Source organism: Callorhinus ursinus, unplaced genomic scaffold (genome assembly GCF_003265705.2).
Source record: "Callorhinus ursinus isolate GAN/ISIS: 27379988/994484 unplaced genomic scaffold, GSC_fseal_2.0 scaffold31, whole genome shotgun sequence".
Classification (NCBI taxonomy): Eukaryota; Metazoa; Chordata; class Mammalia; order Carnivora; family Otariidae; genus Callorhinus; species Callorhinus ursinus.
The window spans coordinates 1437972-1459602 of NW_027397093.1; the positions used below are offsets into that span (position 1 = coordinate 1437972).

The 21631-nt window shown below is 42.8% G+C and overlaps 1 protein-coding gene across 3 annotated transcripts in view; it reads left to right on the top strand.

Annotated features, from left to right (window-relative positions):
- GRID1 (glutamate ionotropic receptor delta type subunit 1) overlaps positions 1 to 21631 on the top strand; it is a 735632-nt gene that overhangs the window by 490156 nt on the left and 223845 nt on the right. For all 3 annotated transcript variants that reach the window (XM_025880732.2, XM_073878720.1, XM_073878721.1), the window contains one exon: positions 18387 to 18557. In XM_025880732.2, the coding sequence (XP_025736517.1) occupies positions 18387 to 18557 (171 nt within the window). The remainder of the gene's footprint in view (positions 1 to 18386; positions 18558 to 21631) is intronic.

Below are 21631 nucleotides of genomic sequence, written 5' to 3' on the forward strand. Positions count from 1 at the left end.
AAGCCATGAATTCTATGTGCAGTATTCCCCTAGCGCTGGTGTTCTGCTGTTCTCATTGAGCGGTAAACTTGGTCTTGGCTGGCTGTTCTTGCTGTTCTTCTGGGGGAGGGGCCTGTTGCCGTGGTGTCCAAACGTCTTTGCTGGAGGCGGAATTGCCCCACCCTTTGTCGGTCTGGGCTAAGTAATCTGCTCAGGTTTGCTCTTGGGAGCTTTTGTTCCCTGGAAACTTTCTGTACAGCTTTGGAGGATGAGAGTGAAAATGGCGGCCTCCTAATCTCCACACCGGAGGAGCCGAGAACTGGGGTCCCCACTCCTCAGTGCCCCCCCAGAGAAAAGCAGTCAGTTGCTCCTGTCTCCCCGGTCTCTGGCCGCACTCCGTGCTCACCCAGCCTGTGACTGAGCGTTTCTATCTCTCGCACCTGACCCTGTGTGGAGTCTCCAAATGCAGCAGATCCCTGCAGTGCACTCCCGCACTGCTCCTTCCTGGTGAGGAAGGGGAGTCTCCCCGAATCTGCCGCTTGTTGGGTCCCTGCTAGAAGAGCAGTGGCCTGACTGTGCTGCGGATCATGGTTTATGGCAACCCCGACCTGAGAGCCCGCTCCTCGGCTCCGTCTCTGCAGCCGGCTTCTCCGCTCTGATACCTGGGAGCTCTGTCCCTCTCAGGCACCCCCGGTCTTTCTTTGACCCCGAGGGTCCTGAGACCACACTGTCCCGTGAGGGTTCCACCCCCCGCTTACCCACTGGAGCGACGTCCCTCAGTGGAGCCGACTTCTAAAAGTTCCGATTTTGTGCTCCGTGGCTCTGTCACTTGCCACTAGTGGCTGATGGAGGCCCTCTCCCCCGCCGTGTATCCTCCCGAATATTGCCTCGGATTCACTTCTCCGCACGTCCTACCTTCCAGAAAGTGGTTGCTTTTCTGTTCAGAGAGTTGTTGCTATTCTTTTCTTTGATCTCTTGTTGAGTTCATTGGTGTTCAGAATGGTTTGATCCCTATCTAGCTGAATTCCTGGGACCAGAGGAAATTTAGGTCTCCTACTCCTCTGCCATCTTGCTCCTCCCCCGAGTGCTGCTTTTTCAATTTAAGTTTACATTTCTTTGTTGCCAACGTGTAGAAAATACAAATGATTTTTGAATATTGACCTTGTATCTCACAACCTTGCTAAACTTACATTTTAGTTCTAGTGGCTTTATTTGTAGATTTACTGAGATTTGCTCTACAGACAATATTATGTTTTATGTGAATAAAGACAGTTGTACCTTGTCCTTTCTACTCCAGATCTCTTTGATTTCTTTTTCTTGCCCTATTGCAATGGCTAGAACCTCCAGTGCAATGTTGAATAGAAGTAATAAGAGTTTACATCTTTGCTTTTTACCTGATTTTAGGGCGATACATTCAGCTTCCTGCCATTATTTATGATGTTACCTATAGGTTGATCATTGATACTCTTAGTCAGGTTGAAGAAGTTTTCTTTTATTATTGGCTACTAAGGGTTTTTAATACAAGTAGAAATTGGATTTTGTCAAATGTTTTTTATGTATCTATTGGTACATTCACATGGTTTTTCTTTTTTGTATTCTGTTGATATTGAGTATTAAATTCATTCATTTTCAAGTGTGAATCCAACCTTACAGTCCTGAGATGAATCCCACTTAATCATGATGGTGCTGGGTTTCATTTTGTTTTGTTTTGTTTTGAGTTGTTGAATTTACACTTAGCTAAAGTATTAGCTAAGATATTTTAAGGAAGTTTTGTATCTATGTTCATGAGGGATGTTAGTTTGTAGTTTTCTTATCTTGTAAACCCTTTGTCTGGTTTTGTTATCAGGGTAGTACTGACCTCCTGGAATTAGAATATGTTTCTTTCTCTTCAGTTTTCTGAAGGAATTTGTGTAGAATTGATATATCTTCCTTAAACATATGTGAAGATATCTGGCCCTGGAAGTTTCCCTACCTACCCACCCATCTCCACGATGGGAAGATTTTTAGCAACTAATCCAGCTTCTTTAGTAGAAATAAGGATATTTAGCTTATCTCCCCCCTTCCCCCCAAGGGAAGTTTGGTAGTTTGCATCTTTCAAGGAAGTTGTCCATTATGTCTAAGTTTCTTATAGTTCTGATATGCTTGTGATAAATTCTCCACCTTTTGTTTTTCATTCCTTAGAGATGTCATTTTACTGACTTATGGTTCACCTTGTTCCTGATGGGAGATCAGCTGTCTTTCTTATCTTTAGTTTTCTCTGCACACTGGATCTTTTTCCTCTGACTGCTTTCACGATTTTTCTTTTTCTCTCTGATTGTTTGCTTGGGTGTGGATGCCATCAAATTTGAAATTGTTTGACCATTATTTCTTCCAATATTTTTTCTGTCCTTATTTCATGGACTTAAATGACATGTGTATTAGGTTGCTTGAAATTTTTCCCCTGCTCACTAATACTCTGTTGATTTTTCCCAATTTTTTTTCCCTCTGTGATTCATTTTGAGACTTTTTGTTTTGATACTTTCAGGTTCATTTATTTTTCTTCTAATCTGCTGTTGATTTCATCTAGAGTAATTTTCATCACAGACATTGCATATTTTATTTGTAGAGATTCAAATTGCGTCTTTATTTTTCTCCCTATCATGTACGTACTTTCCTCTATGTTCTTGAACATATGGTGTGTGTTTATACTATTTATAATATCTGTTTTAATGTCCTGTTCTACTAATTCTGCCAGCTGTATTATTTCTGGGTCTCTTTCCATTGATTGATTCTTCTTCACATTATAGATAGCATTTTCCTGTTTCTTTGCATGCCTGGTAATTTTGGACTAGATGCCAGACATCGTGAATTTTACGTGGCTGGATGCTTGATTCTTTTTTTCCTTTAAATACTTCCTCCCTCTGTTCCTCCCCCCTTGGACAGAGTCAAGTTATTTTGGAACATTTTGATTTTTTGAGACTTGCTCAGAAGCTTTGTTAGGTCAAAAACAGTTTTAGTCTCTTGCTAATTTGACCCATTATTGAGGGTTGGTAAACCTGATCCTTCCAGGTGGTCCTTTCCTTAGACTCAGGTAGTTACTTCACTCACATGCACTAATCAATACTCAGCTAAAGACTCAACGGGAACATTCAGTAGATTTCTGGAGGGCATTTTTTTGTGTAGTTCTCTCTTCTCCGGAATTCTGCCTTATGAATTGCAATTGTGTTGGCCTTCTCAAAACCCAAACTCTCTTCAATTCATGGAGGCCATCAGGCTCTACCTAGGTTTCCCCTTCCTCTGCTGCAGCCTGGAACGTCTCTGTTAGTGTTAAGTTCATGCTCATTTCATTTGTTTCTTTTCTCTTGGGTATCACTTTTCAGCTTTGCCTGTTGTCTAATACCTGAAAACTGCCCTTTCCTATGTCTTGTTTTTTATTTAAGGTGAGTGATTATTTCAGTCCCTTTGAGTCCATCATGGTCAGAATTTATACAGTTAATTACCATGCTCTATATCTTCTACTCTTCTGAATTTATAGTCTCAGATCTTTACACGTGAGTCTATACAATTGGATCCAGTTCAAAGGTAAGGCTTTGATATGGTAAACATGGGGCTATGAACTTCAGAGCCATCCACTTCAGGCTCTGGGTCATGCATTTTTATTTTCATATCCTATTTGGAAATTTTTAAAACAATATTTCAGGATTTTAAATTATAATGCAATTAAAAATTGTAATTTTCTGCCAGTTCCCTGGGGATTAAAAAACCATGAAGTGTTAATGTGAAACATAAGGTCTCATTTTGCTAGTGGTAGGGATAGTGGTGCACAAATAAAAGCAGATTTAAATATTCTCCTGAGACAAACAAATAGGTATTGCAAACAAAATAATTAAAGTGGTTTGTAGCAAGCAAGCAAATGAGTGTTGTGAAGGATCAGCTGCTATTATATTTATTTTTCCATTTGAATATCTGCCTGGGAGTAAGCTGCAAATTGAAGCTCTGATCAGCTTTTAAAAATTTAACAGAATGAAGAGCATTGGCTTTATGTTATAGAATTACTTAGGTCAGAGTTTCAAATACTAAAATTTTTTTTAAAAACTTCTTTTTAAAGATTTTATTTATTTATTTGACACACACAGAGAGAGCACAAGTAGGCAGAGCGGCAGGCAGAGGGAGAGGGAAAAGCAGGCTGTCTGCTGAGCAGGGAGCCCAACGTGGGGCTCAGTCCCAGGACCCTGGGATCATGACCTGAGCTGAAGGCAGACGCTTAACCTGCTGAGCCACCCAGGCGCCCATCAAATACTAAAAGTTTTGAGGTTCACCTTTTTTTGGGTGTGGAATTCTGAAGAACTTCTCCCCTTTGCTCCCTTTTCCTCTTCCTCCCTCTCTCCCTTCTCTCTTTTCCTTTTCACTCCTTCCTCCATCTCTTCCCTTCTTTCTTCATAAGTATTTAGCAGGCCTGGTGCTCAATATTAGAAAGACAAAAGAACATGAGAGATATACACGTTGCCCTCAAGGAGCTAGTTGTGGTTCCAAGCCCAGTGTAGACGGAGCAATGGATTAGCACTTGCAGGGAACACAGAATTCACAGTGCCCCTAGATCTGAATCAGGGTTGTGGATATACAATCAAGGGCTAGAGAATCCTTAGAGATTTTGGATCTGAGTAAATGGAGTTACCTTATTCAACTCTTAAGACTCTTTTCCAGTTGAATCCCGTAGTGTTCTACGGGGGCCAGAAGGTTGCGTGAAGGGCCACTTTTCTGACTATGACTGTAGAGCCTTGTTACCTGGACAAATCTTACTCAGACTCTGCCCTGAGTTGTTGAATTGTGTAGACACTACACTACTGTCCTTCCCTCCAAATGGCAGACAAAGCTACGTTTAGCTTGTCCCTACAGTTATTTGTGCTTTTAATACTCGGGTCGAGACCTGCAGAAGAATACATTTCGGCTCCAACTTAGAGCATATTTCAGGTATATCACATCTGAAGAAGGGAGGGTCAGGTTAGCAATCACTGAACCACTTCTGGGAATTGCTTTGACCTACCTTAGATGTTCAGAGCCCTTGGAATTAAGGGAAACTGCCTGAGCAGAGGGGAGTGATATGGGGTTGTGGGAATTCAGAACTTGCAAGCTTGCTGGGAGCAGGAAGGCTGAAGAAGATGGGAGTAGGGAAAAGAGGGAGGGAGGAAGAGTGAGACCCAAGAGAGGGAGCGGAAATGGGAAAGAACATGAAAGTAAGAGACAAGAAAGAAAGGAGAGGAGAGAAGGGGGGTGTAAACCTCACAGACAGCCCACTCTAGCCCAGCCGGCATCCATAAATAACTCACAGCCAGAGAAGCTTTACTGACTGTCTCCCGTAAATGCTGGGGACATGTGTGTGTCCCCTGTCTCATTGGAGGACAGATGTCCACCTTGTGGTCATGGTCAAAGATAATAGAATAAAATGTGAGGAAATAAAAACTCAATGAAATGAAATAGAATAAAAGAGCCACTAAAAATGCAAAACCCCAGGGGACTTTTTTGGGCTTTCTGGGCGAGATAGCAGACTCTCCTGTAAGGCGACAGGCCTGGGGAGGGTTTCCCAGAACTGCAAAGGGAGCCTGAGGGGACATCTGTTTCACCTTATGGTCATCGCCAGGTGCGGGTCTTTAGGAAACAAGGCCAGCTGCTCACTGCTAGCTGGTCTAACTGGGCCACTTAGGGGAGGGGGCTGTGATGGAGAAGGTGGAATGTGGGGACAGCTCTGCCACCTGTACCCTGGGCAGCCCTGGGTAAAAAAGGCAGGCAGAATGCTCGCTTAACTGTGAGCAGAACCCATTTGTGTCACTTATAAAAATAAAGGAAGCCGTACAAATTTTCAATTAATGGGCCATTTTATTTAATGATAGGATGGTTGAGTCCTGGTTTGATGTCTTGGCAGGGAGTCAAGTGAACCATGGGGTCTCTTAGGGATGAGGACCAGGAAGGAGCTACATGCAGATTGAGATGGTCTGCTGGGAGCTCCTGTAAGGATGTGCATGAGCCATGGGGTGGAGAAGGGCCGAAAGAGGGCTGCTCTGGCTTGCCCTGAGGCCAGGCTGTGGCCCATGTTTTGCTGGACCTCAAAGGATGTATGAAGAGCTTTAGCTTCTGAGTTAGAAGGATAAGGAGTGCTCACTGCAAGGCTCCATACTAGACATGTTGAATCCCATTACGTTAAAGTCACTGAATTCAGTCAAAACCCTGGGAAGTGCTGTTACCCAATTACAGATGACACTCAGAGTAATTAAGTGCCTTGTCCAAGTTATGCAGCCAAGAAGAGGAGAAACCAGGACTGGAACCCAAACCCATTGGATTCCAGAGCCTACACTCTCTTCACTTCACTGCATAATAGCCTAGACCAGTGCTTCTTAAATTTGAGCAGGCCTAACGGTCAAAATGTAGATTCTGATTAGATAGGTCCAGGGTAAAGCCTGAGATTTTGCATTTTTTAACAAACTCAGAGATGATGCTGATGCTTTTGGCCCATGGACCACACTGTGGGGAGGAGGGGCATCCTCTATGGCAATTTTCTACATCCCGTGTAAAACAGGGAGACACAAACTCAGAGATGATGCTGATGCTGTTGGCCCGTGGCGCACGCTGTGGGGAGGAAGGGCATCCTTCCTGGCAATTTCCTACATCCCGTGTAAAACAGGGAGACTCATGCATACCCCATGAGCTTTTAGGGGATGATGAATGAGACAGAGTGTCTCTGGTCAAAGCCACCACTCAGAAAGTGCTTTCCTGCCACCTTTTCTGTCCTGGAGATGTAACCAGCCCTAAGCTTTGGCAGCTTCCTCCCACCCTCTTTTCCTCACCAGGATGTCCTGGTCTCTATGGAGCCTTAGCTTGCCTTGTCTTAAGTGCCCCATAGGGATCTGAATGCAGCAGATATTCTAGAAAGCCTGTTGACTTTGTTGGGAGGAAATCTTCCATCACGACTCTGTTGAATCCTCCTTTTTTCTCTCTCAAGCCAGCTTTGTCTGTGAAGTTTCCTTACTATCATCAACTTTAGATTACTGGCACCATGGTTGTTAGGAGGGAAATAAACTTTATTATTTCTCCAGAGATGGAATAATGCTGGTATCACACAGATGTTTGATAGATCTAGGCCTTTCTAAAGAATAAAAGGAAATGACTAATAATGTGATTACACAGCCCTATGTACGTTTAGAGCTCTATATAAATGCTTAATAATATTTCCCCTGATATCAGAAGGTTCCGAAAGTTTACTGAAGTCTTAAAGATCAGACAGAAACTTATTTGTGCATGAGTTTTGCCTCCGATTTGCCAAAGTGTATATTTAGAAAAAGGAGATCCTTACCATTTTAATTGCTGTTTTGAAAATTTCTCCTCATTATGAAAATTTACCCTTTTTGCTGCTTAAACAGACATGGAGTCAGACTTCTGCAGTGATTCTCTCTGTTTTCAATAAAAATTTCCAAGAGGCATAAAAGATATAGGGCATGACATTACAAATACCTACTTGTCCACCGTTCAAATTTTGCCATATTTGACATCTCAATTTTGAAGAAGCTGACCATTTCAGATATAATTGAAGTCTGTTCTGGACCTGCTTACATTAAATCCCATGAAATTCTGTGTCAGTCAGATTGCTTTTTACTAAAAGTAACAGAAAAATATGAATCCAGTTTCCTTCAGTGATCTGAGGCTTTATCATCTCACCTTAGAGAAAGCTCAGAGGTAGGTCATGAGGTTACAGGGCAGGGTGATTTAGCTGTTAACTAGTTTCCTCCGGGATCCTTGGTCTGTCTGTTGTGTTCAGTGTGTTCAGCCTGCCATTAAGTGGAATTTCCCCACGACTCAAACCTCCAGAGGTAGAAAGGTGCTGTGTTCTCTTGGTGGTCATCTTAAGATTGAGCAAATCTTCTCAGAATTCCTCAAGGAGAACCCCTTCATATCTCAACAAACAGAAATAGAGTCATGAACCTTCTCCTCAAACTGCCTAGAGTAGTAGGACCACCCAGGTTGGCTTAGACCAAGCAGGATGCACCTGTGGTTCTGGGTACAGGGATCGATCACCTCCCACCACCTCAAATCCCAAGGTGAAGGGAAGGGCACCTGTTCACACACGGTTATTCCAGCATAGAAGGGGAGGGGTAAGACTGTCAGGTAGACAGCGAATCTGTTTGCTAGCCCCCTCTGTTTCCACAGTGGCAACCACTCTCCTGAAGCTGGTGTATGCCCTCCACGTCTCTTTTTACTGCTGCACATATCTCTACTATAGATGTCCTGTATTCGAGGCATCATTCTGTAACTTGCTCTTCCTTTTCTTCTTTTCTTGTCTGTTTTCCTTACCTCTAGTATCTACATGGTGCAGCTAATAATGTAGTGCTGTAGGTGTATTCGGTGATTTTCAGAGCTGCATAGTAGTTCCTCATATAAATCCCATTGCTTCTGGTTGTACTTTTGTTGTCATTGTTATTACCTCAGAGGTCTGAATGGAAATGAGGAAGAAGCGCTGAGTGGGACAGACACGAAAACTCCTGTGTCTCCCAATTATCCTGTTGATGGTGTCCTCATTGTTTTCATTCTTCTCATGGGTAGCGACAAGCAGAACCATTACTAGCTTCAGTATTGGTTGTTTGTCAGCTTTTTGGGATCAAAGCCTTCTTTGAAAATTGAATACAGCCATGGGCTTTCTCCACAGGAAAATGCACACATATACTTAACATTTTTTGGAATGGCGAGCCCCCTGGACGCCAGCTAGAGACCCTAGCTGAAGACACACGTTGCTTCTGAATGGAGGCAATCAGGTCTTATTCTGTTCCTTATTGTGCTAAGAAGGACAGTTTGGCTTTCATCCAGTGGATTAAGTAACACCTGAGAGGATGCAAGGATTGGCTTTTCTTTAGAATTTGTCTGACTTTTCTTTAGTCTTAGCTCTTTGTACATGGAGATTTGTAGAGGTTTCCTGATAATTTATCTGACTCAAAATGAAGATGGTCTAAATTTCAGTGTGCATGTTCAGTACAAAATTAGATGGAGTATAATATTTTTATTATTCGGTCTCCCATTTTATTGCTTTCATAGAAATCTTCCTTTAAGTATGCTACAAGGCATAAGAGTCTCCCACCACCCTCCACTCCCTGTCCCAATGACTAGAAGAATGGATGTTCCCTGGGAATTCTATCCCTGTTTTCTTCTCTACTTGTTTTAGTTGTTACTATATTTTTGTTATCAAACTACAAGTATTTCTTACATTGAGAAAGGATTCAGTGGTACTTTGCCATTACTCTGTTCCAATCTCATCAGTCAACATGTGCTCTAGGTTCTACATTTCAGCTCTATCTAAAGATGATCCGTTTGTAACAACCCCATTCCAAGATGCCATCATCTTTCACAGAGATGATCTTTTGAGTGAACAGTATTGATGAGAGAGGATTTATGAGGGGAAGCTCTTAGATTGTAGGAGGGCAAGGTAACAAAATATTTCAGGGGGGATATTCCTGGAGTAACAGACAAAATAATTTGGAAACTGTAGAATATTTACCTTTTTGGACATACAACTGGGAGATAATTGAAGAATACAATTGGGATTTGACCAAATGGAGAAGATTGTACATACTTCTCTTTGGCCCCTCAGAAATAGCCCTCCTTCTAATATTAATGATAATGAACTTAGGGAAAGACAGTCAAATGAAGCAAATAGAAATTGTAGCATGATAACTGAGGTTTTAGTTAGTCACACAGCCAAAACATATGAGGAGTTTGGGAGGTAGGTGTGTGTCCCAGGAAAAGAGTGGGGTCATATGCTAAAGAAAGAAAATTCTAAATAAAAGGATTAGTAGTATGTCTTTCTGGGAAAATAATTAGCCTGAATGATACTCCCAAATGGAAAAGAACTAGAAAAGCTGGGTATAATATACTTTAAAAATATTTTTAAGTGGATCACTTAGCAGTCAAAAGTAATGTCCACAGAGGCCAGATATAAAGTGAAAATTGAAACTTTGGGAAATACTTGAGCTTCCAATTTAGGTTTTGCCTTGAATCTATTGGCCAAACTGTGGAAACCTTGAGCTTTTGTTCTTCTATGTGGGGCATAGAACACACGGGACCAATGTAAGAATGAATCAGATGTGAGGCTTAATGAGAGATTTTGTCATAAAGCTAGAAACATAGATTCTCAGTATAAAGGTTAACTAGAAATGAACTCACTGTGCAGAAGGGAAGAGCAAGAAAAATGTTCTCTCTTGATCTTGGAATTGCATGGAGGGGGTAAATTTTCTCAAGAATGGATGAGCCCCATGCAGGTTTATGACCCAATCATACCACCTGTGGTGCCTAACGAAGCTCAGAGGAAAGTTTAATATTAACTTCTGGGGTTATAGTTTGGTAATGCTCCTAAGTAGGTTGTAGAAGTGAGCACAAATATTCCTGAAAGAATACAAATTTAGGTCAGACTTCAAGGGATTCATAAGGAAGTTCTGAAGGAAATAAGATTACACACAAGAAAGGGAAAGAAAGAAAGAGAGAGAGAGAGAGAGAGAGAGAGAAAGAAAGAAAGAAAAAGAAAGAAAGAAAGAAAGAAAGAAAGAAAGAAAAGGAAAGAAAGAGAAAGAAAGAGGGAAAGAGGGATGGAAGGAGGAAGGAAGGAAGGAAGGAAAGAAGGAAACAAACTGCCATGAATGAGAGCCGGGGTGGGCGGAGGACAGTTTAATCAGACCTGAAGTGAACTGTAGATATTAGGATTATCCGCCATAGACTCTTAAATAGGTATGCTTAAATATGTTAAAAAAATAAAGAGATGCTGGAAAATATAAGCAAGGAATAAAAGCCGTCTAAAAATGAAGTTTTTAAAGTTTTCTAAAAAAGTTTTTCTAAAAGTTTTCTAAAAAAATTTTAAAACAGCTTCAGGCAATCAAAAACCTAATCACTGAAGTTAAAAAATAGGGTAAGGATAAAGGATGAGTTACCTGTCAAAGTGGACACATACATAGAGAGAATTGGTGAACTAGAAAATGTGAAGAGATTATTTAGAAGGCAGCCCAGAGATAGAGAGAGATGGAAAATATGAAAGCGAGATGAAGGCACATGGACGAGAGAATGATAATTCTGGATTTCTAGAAGGAAATAGGAGATGACGGGGAACAAATAATATGAAAGGATAGTATGGTCTAGAATTCTCTGAAATTATTGAAAGAAACCAAACCCCAGATCTAGAAAACCTAAGGATAAAAATTAAAAAAAAAAAAATCCATACCTAGAGATCTCATTTAGCATGATGCTGTAGAACACCAAAGACAAAGAAAAATCTAGAGAGCTTCCAGGGAGCAAACACAGGTCTTCTTCAAAGGAATGGCAGTTAAACAGATTCCTAACATCTGGAGTTAGTGGGCTGAATAATGGCACCCAAGGATATCCAGGACCTGATCCCTGGAAACTGTGTTACCTTATATGGCAGAAGAGATTTTGCAGAAATGATTAAGTTAATGATCTGGATGGAGGTGGGGAGATTATCTTGGGTTATGTGGGTGGGCCCTAAATGCAATTTCAAGTGTCCTTATAAAAGGATGCAAAGGGAGATTTAAGAGAAGAGAAGGCAATATGGCCATAGAGGAAGAGATGTGACTATAATCCAGGGTATACCGGTAGCCACCAGAAGCTTCGAGAGGCAAGGAACAGTCTCCCTTAGAGCCTCTGGAAGGAATGCATCCCTGCCAACCTCTGATTCTAGCCTAGTGAGACTGACTCTGGACTGCTGGCCTTCAGAATTGTGACAGAATACAATTCTGTCATTCTGTGCCACTAAATTCGTGATAATTCGTTATCGCAGCCAGAGGAAACTGACATAGTGGACAACATGGAAGCCAGAAGACAGCGTCCTAGAAAATTTCGTGTACTAAGAGAAACTAGTCGTCAACTTAGACTTTTATCTTTCAAGAGTAAGATTTAAAAAAGACATTTTCCAGCACACAAAAACTAAGTGTATCACTCACAAATGACATTAAAGGAAATTCTAAATGATGTTCCTTAGGAGTACATATGTACGGTTTGAGTTCAGAAAAGAATGCCTGACAAATACATTGATAAATATTGGTTAAATGGAAAGATATTAACTCTATAAAGTAATAGGAATTCTATGTCATAAGAAGGCCTAAAGAAAAATAGAATTAAAATACTGGATATTGTTATCACATTAGTTGGGATGATGGTAATTGGCAATAAATGTTGGAGAAGAGAGTAGGAATACTGATTAACTTCATGCTTTGTTTAGTATGCATTTTAAAATATCTGAGATAACCAAGAAAAGAATGATGTAGAGAACATAACTTCCAAGAGAGGGTAAAATAATGAAAATAAGAAGAAAAATCATTCCAAGGGGAAGTAAAAACGAAGAAAAATAAACAGGAAGATATGTAATAGAAACAATATGATAGAAATCAATGTAAATGTATGTAACCATAGTCCAATATAAATAGGTAAAGATTTCTACTAAAAAGTCAAAAATGGACATAAAAAACGTGTAGTATATTTTGCTTCTAGTAGTCTCCAACTAAAGTGTGACACAGAGAAAGATGGATGGCAAAGAGGCAGAAGAAGTTAGAGCAGACAGCTAGTAACCAAAATAAAACTGGTGTCACTGTATTAATATTAGACACAGTACAGTAGGAGGCAAGATGAATTACTAGAAATAAAGAGGATATCTAAATAATGGTAAAAGATTCAATTCAGCAAGGAGTTATAGTCTTCCACATGTGCGTAACTAATAAAACACTGAAAATATGTTTTTTTGAACTTTTGAAAATATAGCCTGAATTCAGACAGAAATAGACTAATTCTTAATCTAATGGACCTGAAAGTAGGCCACTGAAACATAAAACAACGGGACGGTTAATGCACACAAAACATTCACGCAAATTGACCACATGATAAGGCACAAAGCAAAGCTCAATACATTTTAAAGGATTACCTTTATACAATCCATGTTCTCAGGTCACAGTACATTAAAGTTAGAAATCAATAGGAAGATACTAAGAATACCTTCATGTTAGGAAATTTTTGAAAAATCCATACTAAATTACTTATGGGTCAAATATAAATCAAAATGGGATTTTAAAAAGACTGATACAATTTATAGGTATAACTTGTGGGACACAGCTAAAGCAATGTTTGGGTGCAGATTTATTGTCTTTACTTTCTTAGAAAAGACAAAAGGTGTAAGAATCCACAGCTGAGCTTCATAGCTAAAAAGTTGGAAAAATAGCTACCTAATAAATCCAAAGACAATAGAAAAATAATAAAGATAAGAGTAGAAATTAATGAAATAGAAAAGCATAGAAACTCATAAGGGAGTATCAGTTAAGCCAAAACTCACTTTTTGAAAAGGATTTAGAGGTACCTGGGTTGCTCAGTTGGTTGGGTGTCTGACTTGTTTTCGGCTTGGGTAGCAGTCTTGGGGTCATGGGATCAAGCCCTGTGTTGGGCTCCACACTCTGTGCAGAGTCTGCTTAGGATTCTCTCTCTCCCTTTCCTGCTGCTCACCCTCTCCCGCTCTCCTCTCCCTCTCAAATGAATCTTAAAAAAAAAAATTTATAAAATAAACTTCTAGTATCAAAATAAGAGAGGGCACAAATAAATATTGTTAGCATTGGATGAGAGCACGTAGCATTAGATAAATTAGAGAGAGTGAAGAAGTAGAGAGACATTGTGAACAACATAGGCAAATCAACTGGAAATTTTGGACAACATGGCTGTATTTTTAGAAGAAAAAATGACTTAGGGCAAAGAAAGAGAAACAGGCAAAATCCCTATATAAAAAAGAAATTTAATCAGTAATAAAAATCTTCCTACAAAAAAACCCGCCGGGTTAGATGAGTATATAGACCAGTTCTGCCCAACATTCTAGAAAGTGGAGAAGATATTTATGACATGTGACAAAGAATTATCTAGAATTTAAAAAAAAAAAGGTCCCACAAGTCGATATGCAAGAGACCCAACCCAATGGAAATTGGACAAAAACACAAATGCAAGAAAGGAGGGGTGCCTGGGTGTCTCAGTCGTTACGCATCTGCCTTCAGCTCAGGTCCTGATCCCAGGGTCCTGGGATCGAGCCCCGCATCGGGCTCCCTGCTCAGCGGGGAGCCTGCTTCTCCCTCTCCCACTCCTCCCGCTTGTGTTTCCTCTCTCGCTGTGTCTCTCTCTGTCAAATAAATAAAGAAATAAATAAATAAAACAAATGCAAGAAAGGAAACACAAATGATTCATAAATAAATATATGAAAGCTATTTAACCCTATTAAGAATTAGAGAAGTGGAATCAAAATCCAACCATATACCAATTCCAACTCACCAGGCTGACAAATATTAGGAAGTCCTATAATCATGTCAGGTGCAGGAAAGGGAGTAGGAGCTCTCTTTACCACACACGATCATAAACTGTTGCAATCATTTTGGAAATTTGGTATTCCTTCGTGAATTTGAACATACTCATATTCTCCTATTGAGGAGTTCTAATTCTAGGTATAAACCCTAGAGAAATTCTTACACAAGTGCACCAGCACATATGCACACAAAAAAATGTGCACTGAAGCTTTGTAATAGCAAACAAAGACATTCCAATGGTAAGGAACACTAGGGTACATAAATGGTGGCATCATACAGGGCAATAGGGTACAGTTGTATAAATAATTAAACTAAGCTGTACCCATCACCATGGACAGATTAAAAATGTTAAATGTTCATGAGTATTGTAATTATCTGGAGAGCTCAAGGAGAACACAGAGGCTTTGCTTGTTGAAGTGGGACAGGGTTAGACCTCTCTGTATTTTATCGAGTTCCCAAGCTAATGCAGATACACAACAAAGTTTGAGAACGACTGCATTAAAACACAATTGCAGGGGGGCATGCAGACAGTTTCACCTGCACGAAGCTCAACAAAATGTATAAGACGAAGTTATACATTATTTGGGCTACATACATAAGTCATAGCATGACAAAGTTAGCTGCTGGTGAGGAGGAAGGGGTAAGCATTTGGGGAGGAGGCATCCAACCAAGATGCAGGATATACTTTATTTCTTAGCTTGACAGAAGGCACACTGATCCTTTTATTATTCATACGTAATGTAATGTTTGTGCCTAAGATCAATTTCACAGTATAAACTTACAAAGTCATAAAGGCGAGATTTATTTCAAGCCTTTGTATCCCAGTCGGCATCTGGATATGACGCATTATTGCTGCTGCTGCAGGCTCGCAAACTTGAATGAGGGTAGAGCAGGTCACATGGTATATACACGTTGTCTTTCTTCTGCTGCTCATCAGCAGCGCTATCTGGAAGGAATGGTGACTGGGACAAAGGGAGTGTTTGTTCTCCAAGTGGGTTGTATATATTGGCTGCTTGGATTGCCCTCTGCATCCAGAGGAAGGCCCACATGTTGGATGTCTTCACATCGGTCCAGAGGCTGACCTGGTGGGAAGCCAGGAGGCAGCGCCTGATAGCAGCAAGCAGGGAGTGAGTAGATCCCTGTGTGTAGCCCTGTGATACTGAAGGGACCCAAGGGGACCAACAGCACAGGCCGACAGGTTCTGGCACAGGGCTACTGTGGAACTGACTGATGATGCAGGGTTGGAATTTTCTGAGGGGAAGGACACATCCGTGGGAGAAGAGGTGACCCTTTTCATTGCCCCCAAGGGATCTGGGGGAATTGTTTCTGTGGCTTCTTAGATTTGGATTGGAACTGTCTCCGTACTGGACGCTAAGGATGGGCCCAGAAGTGCAGGGGGCAGGGAGGAGTGCACTGGGAGACGGTGTGTGTGCTTTGACCCAGAGTGATTGGATGAGAACTGGGCCATAGGAGACAGGGTCTGCAGAGATCCTCACTAATGCAGCTAATGGGTGGGGGTTGAGCTGTGCCCAGTTTGCAAGGAGTTCTGGGCAGGCAGAATGGAGAAAGAACAGTATGGGGACCACAGTAGCTGGGGGCAGAGGCAAAGCCCCCCCGCCCCCCACACACACCCTGATTATGTTGTGGCTGCTCTTGGCTCACTTAGCCACTCACCCCGGGTTCTGCTGCAGGTTGCCAGGGAAGATGATGGCTGTGCTTTCCAGAAAGGTACTGTGCACCATGTAAGTCAGGCTCCCTACAGAGTTTCAGGGTCCTATTCGGGATGCAATGGGGAGTGCTCCATGCCACTGACCAGCCAGGAAGTTGAGAATGTAGGAAAGGTTTAATAAAAGAGCTTTTATAGTGGCTGTGCCATTAAAGAGTAAGTGAGAAAAGCAAAAGATACGTGACCTCCCTATTTCCTCTCCAAGCTGTGTGGGCTCTGATTAACCCCCTTGTGCATAATTCAAATGATGTTCTTCCTGACCTTATAGTTTTTCTGTTTTTTTGAGATAAAAATAATTTCCTTCCCCAATTCTCTATATTCCTTGTCCAAGGAGAGCTAACTAGTCCATCCTTGCCCTTTCCCACAGTCCTACTTACTGTTAGATCAGAATGTGATTTCCCTCACCCCACTGTCCTATGCTCAGGGCAGGGCCTCTGTTAGCAGGGCAGCTAAGAGCAGAGCACAAACATCCTGCTCAGCTGTGATCTTGGCTTCTGCTGTGGTTCCTGAAGCCTAGTTCATTCTGGCCTCATTCACTTGGTAGCCCTGAGATGTGAACACTTTGCCCTTTCCCCACCTCTGGTCTGTAGATTCCAATCCAACAAGATCACCTTCCCTTAAACAGTCTTTTGTCTGAAATACAGTTTAGTGGTTCAGCCCCAGATTCACTTTAATTTTTTTGAGATTACTGCAATTCCACATTCGTGGGAACTATGTGAAAGAATACAAGTCTTACTGTATCTAAAAGGATACTAGTCTTACTGTCTTCCTTTCTCCCAGATCCGCATGTGGTTTCAACTGGCCAGTCTTCTTGATCACATCAGGTTCCTAAGACAGTTCCTGGAATAGATAGTTTAACAGTTCACCCTTCATCATGTTATGTTCTGGTTTAAATGATTTCTAACCTCCTGGAATAGATAGTTTTAACAGTTCACCCTTCAACATGTTATGTTCTGGTTTAAGTGATTTCTAACCTTCTTACCTCCATTTATATCAATTCATCATCTCAAAGCTAGAATGTATCATCTGCAAAGAGGAAGATTTAAGACCTATTTTAAGACACAGTTATTCACAGTTAAAATCTTGACTTGCAGCCAACCACCGATTTAGCCACGTTTGAGAGACAGTAAACAAGACAAGAACTTTTCTGAACATTATATCCTTGATTTATGTTAGTTTGTATTTTTTGTCATTCCTGTGTTGCTCCTCACCTTGAAGCAGTTTTGTTACTTTGTTGTCTCGATTCTTCCTTCCAAGCCCACAGCCCAGGGTTGCCTCTGACCACTCCTCTTTTCTGCAGGGGAAGCCTGGAGTTGGGGTGGGTGGAGGCGGGTTTCACCTGCCCTGCTGCCTCTGCTGGAAACCCTGTGCCACAGGATGTCCTCCGCTGCCAGCCTCCATCCTCAGCAGTGGCACTGCCACCAACTCAGCTCTGCATTGCCCCTGCCCCCACATAACACTTTCGGGCACTTCGCCTAACAAGTTCATCCTTCAGGTTCAGCTTCAGTGCTGAACTTCAGCCTCGTCCTGGAAGGAGCTCCCTGTGGCCCGCTGCCTTTATGTTTCTCTGCTTCCAAGTGCTCAGTGAAAATGGGATAACAATAGGATTTACCTCGTGGAATTCCTGGAGTTGTGAGCACCAAACGAGATAATGTGTGTAGAGAGCTTAGCACCGCGTCCACCATGGAAGCACAATGGGTTTCCCTGGCCCCTAGATTTCCTTATGGCAGCACTCAGCGTATTTCATGCTATGAAGACCTGGAGCTTTACTGGGTGGGGTTAGGCCATCTCCCCAGGGCTTAATACAGAGCAAACCACACAGGAGATATTGGGTAGGTTTCTGTGCAATGAATGAGTGAATGAATGAGTGGATATATTTTCAAAATTTGCATATAGATCTTAAGGGGAAAAAAAGCAAATCTAATTATTAAAGAACTAAGGGAAACTTACTACATTTTTGTCAGAGAAAACCAGGTTTGTTTCTCTCAGGTAGATGACCCCCATTAGGAAATTTAGCTTTTACTTCCAGCTGATGCCTACCAGGACATTTGACAGCATGGGTTCCTCAGAGCTTGACCCCATGGAAACCAATGCACTGGTGGTTTGACTGCCAGATATCTTTTTCTGGCCTTCAGGAAAGCTGTTGAATAATCCTGTTTGCATTTTAGGGTTAGTGAGCATTATTTATAAATAACCAACTAATGAACTGCGTGACATGGACCCAATCCCTTGATCCCTTTAGCACCAGCTATTGGGGCTGTTGGCCATCACTACCTCTTGAGGGGTCTTTTGCAGACATAGTTCAGGAGTAAGCATGGGTCTGGTTTTCTTCCCAGGAAATCAGCGACCCGGAGATCCTGGATCTGGTGCACAGTGCCCTTGGCAGGATGACCGTGGTCCGGCAGATTTTCCCATCTGCAAAGGACAGCCAGAAATGCATGAGGAACAACCACCGCATCTCCTCCCTGCTCTGTGACCCCCAGGAAGGCTACCTTCAGATGCTGCAGGTCAGTACTCCCCTCCTGAGCGCCTTCCAGAAGGGGGGGGGGTCTCACCTGTGCCCTTGGCCTGCTGTAGGCAGTGGGCAAAGATATGCCTCAGCTTCAGCTGAGCACTGTTGCCCACCAACTTTAATTACTAGAACCCTATCATTTGCTAAAATTGAAACCAGTCAACTGGTCAGTGCCTCTGAGCAGCATTAGCAGGCAATTAATGCCTGTTGTCAGCAGACAGGGCCTATTAGCTCACTGGGTGCCTCTTATATTTAAAAGTTACATGTTCAGGGACAAAAGAGATTACTGTCTCTTAGGCTTCTGTGCTGACTACTTTGTGGGTGATGGGTTCGCTTGGTGGGATTGGGGATGGGGAGTCATCATTTTGAACCTGTTTTAGGGTTTTCCCTGTAGGAAATCAATAATACAGACATAGCTCTTGTGAAACAACTAGGGACTGTCCCAGCTCATCTGCTGAGTGCTAAGGTTTAGGTCAACCGGGACACTGCTGGAGAGCTGAGCAGGGAGAGGCAAGAGGGTAGGACCACTACATGCCTGGCTATTGCATTCCTTCCAAGGCAACAGCTACAGTGTTTCTGGATAGTGCTTCTACCACACCTTGTGCCATATATACAATCAGTGTTAGCTTCTCTCGGGGCCAGGGAGTATGATGTGGGAGTTGTGTACCTATTGTGAGAGGTGGTTTTTTTCTCTACGTGTTTGGGAATAACAGTGAAGCACAGTGGAGACTGTCCATTGGCAGCCCAGAATCCACTTCTCCATTAGGAATATTGTGCATAAGAGGGCGCCTGGGTGGCTCAGATGGTTAAGCGTCTGCCTTTGGCTCAGGTCATGATCCCAGGGTCCTGGGATCAGGTCCCGCATCGGGCTCCCTGCTCCTTGGGAACCTGCTTCTCTCTCTCTCTGTCTCTCATGAATAAATAAATCAAATCTTAAAAAAAAAGAATATTGTGCATAAGAAAACTTTCATATGAGGGCACCTGCATGGCTCAGGTGGTTAAACGTCCGACCCTTGGTTTTGGCTCAGGTCATGATCTCGTGGTTGTGGGATGGAGCCCCATGTCGGTCTCTGTGCTCAGTGCAGAGTCTGCTTCAGATGGTGTCTCCATCCCCCTCTCACTCATGCTCTCTCTCTCAAATAAATAAATAAAATATTTAAGAAAACTTTCATTTGTTGCTTGGTGGGTGACACATAAGTGACGGAAATTTCTCCCTATTGGGTTTGTGAAAATTACCCAGAAATATGCATGTGATTTGCTTAACGTTCACCATTTGAAAATAATGACACCTTCTTTATCTAGCCAGGCATGAGGAGTAGAAATCAGGGTTCAGGACAGACATGCTGTGTCTGCCACCTGAGTATCAGTTCCATCCCAGGACATTTTGGTATTACCTTATCAGGGGGCACACATTTTGGGGAGGGGGATTGTTAGAATCTCTGGAGTGGGCTGGGTACCTGTGTAATCTGCCAAAGTATCATATCCACTCTGAAATCTTATATTTAGGGAGGGGGGAAGGAAACGTGCCACAGCAGATGGTAAACACTAGAAATATATCCTCGGTTGATGAGGAAACATAGCAGACACAGATTTTAGCTGGAGTAATTCCCACTGCCCCCATATACACTGTCCCAGGGAGCCACCACAATGTCTGAGGGCTTTCTAAGGTGGTGAAGGGTTGGCCAGTAGAGTGGACAAAGGCCCCTGCAGGGCCCATGGACTCGAGAGCCCTGGGCATACGGGCCAGGGGTGGAAGGCGCTTAATATGAGATTTTATGTTTTTGGATGCTGCTGGCCTGCTCTGCTTTTCTCCTCTCTAGAGCTTAGAAGAAGAAGTCAGAACCAAGGAAGTCCCCCTCCCCTGGCCTCTGTTTACCACCCCCACTGTCTAGATGGATGGGAGTAGAGCAAGATGATGTTGCTCAAGCAGTGTGTGCCCAACCCCATATCCTCACCTGGGGCAGGAGGGTGAGGGTACCCTGTCACTGTCTGTGTGGCCAGACCCTGGGAGGGTCTTACTCCCAGGAGGTCTCCTCAGGCTTTCTCTCCTTGAAGGTCTTCATTCTTCTCCAGCCTTGCCCCCACCCCACCCCATTGCCCCATCAGTTTTCCCAGTTCTTGCCTGGTCACACTGCACTCCTCCTTGAGGAGCACGGGAGGGGCCCCTTCCAGTGCACAAGTACACGGTGCATGGGTTGTGGGTGGCAGGAGAGGGGAAGTACTTCTCCTCAAGGCCTCTGATCACTTGTTTTATCATGGACTCAAAGGGGCGGTTGGGCTCTTCGGTGGCACATCAGACACACTAGATGCAAAGAATGCATCCCGGAGGACAGGAGAGAAAAGGAGACTGGTAGGACGGATGAGGAATCCAGTGGAGGGCGTACTTAAATGACCCACAGCCGTTAAGAGGGTAAACAGAGGCATGGCTCTGAGGTGTGTGACTGGTTATCATCAAATGTGGTAAATGCAGTATCAGACCAAGAACCCTGGCCACCCTGCCTACCTTTGTCTGTTCCTGCTGACACCCAGGCACTACATCAAGAGCAAGATGGAAGAGTGACATCACAGAGATCCTCTGGCGGGGGTAGCAGCAGTAGCAGCAGTGGCAGCAGCAACAACAACCGCAGTAGCAGTAGTAGCCGTGCAGTAACAGTACTACTACTACTAGTAGCGGCAGTAGTAACAGTGCAGCAACAGTACTACTACTAGTAGCAGCAGCAGCAGCAACAATCGCAGTAACAGTAGTAGCACTACAGTAACAGTACTACTACTAGTAGTAGCAGCAGCAGCAGCAGTAGTAACAGTACAGTAGTAACAGTGCTGTAATAGTACTAGCAGTAGAGCAGTATTAGTGGTAGCAGTGGTAGCAGTAGCAGGGCAGCAATAGTACTAGCAGCAGCAGCAGTATTAGCGGTAGCGGTGGTAGCAGTAGCAGGGCAGTAATAGTACTAGCGGTAGAGTAGTATTAGTGGTAGCGGTGGTAGCAGTAGCAGGGCAGTAATGGTACTAGCAGCAGCAGCACTATTAGTGGTAGCGGTGGTAGCAGTAGCAGGGCAGTAGTAGTACTAG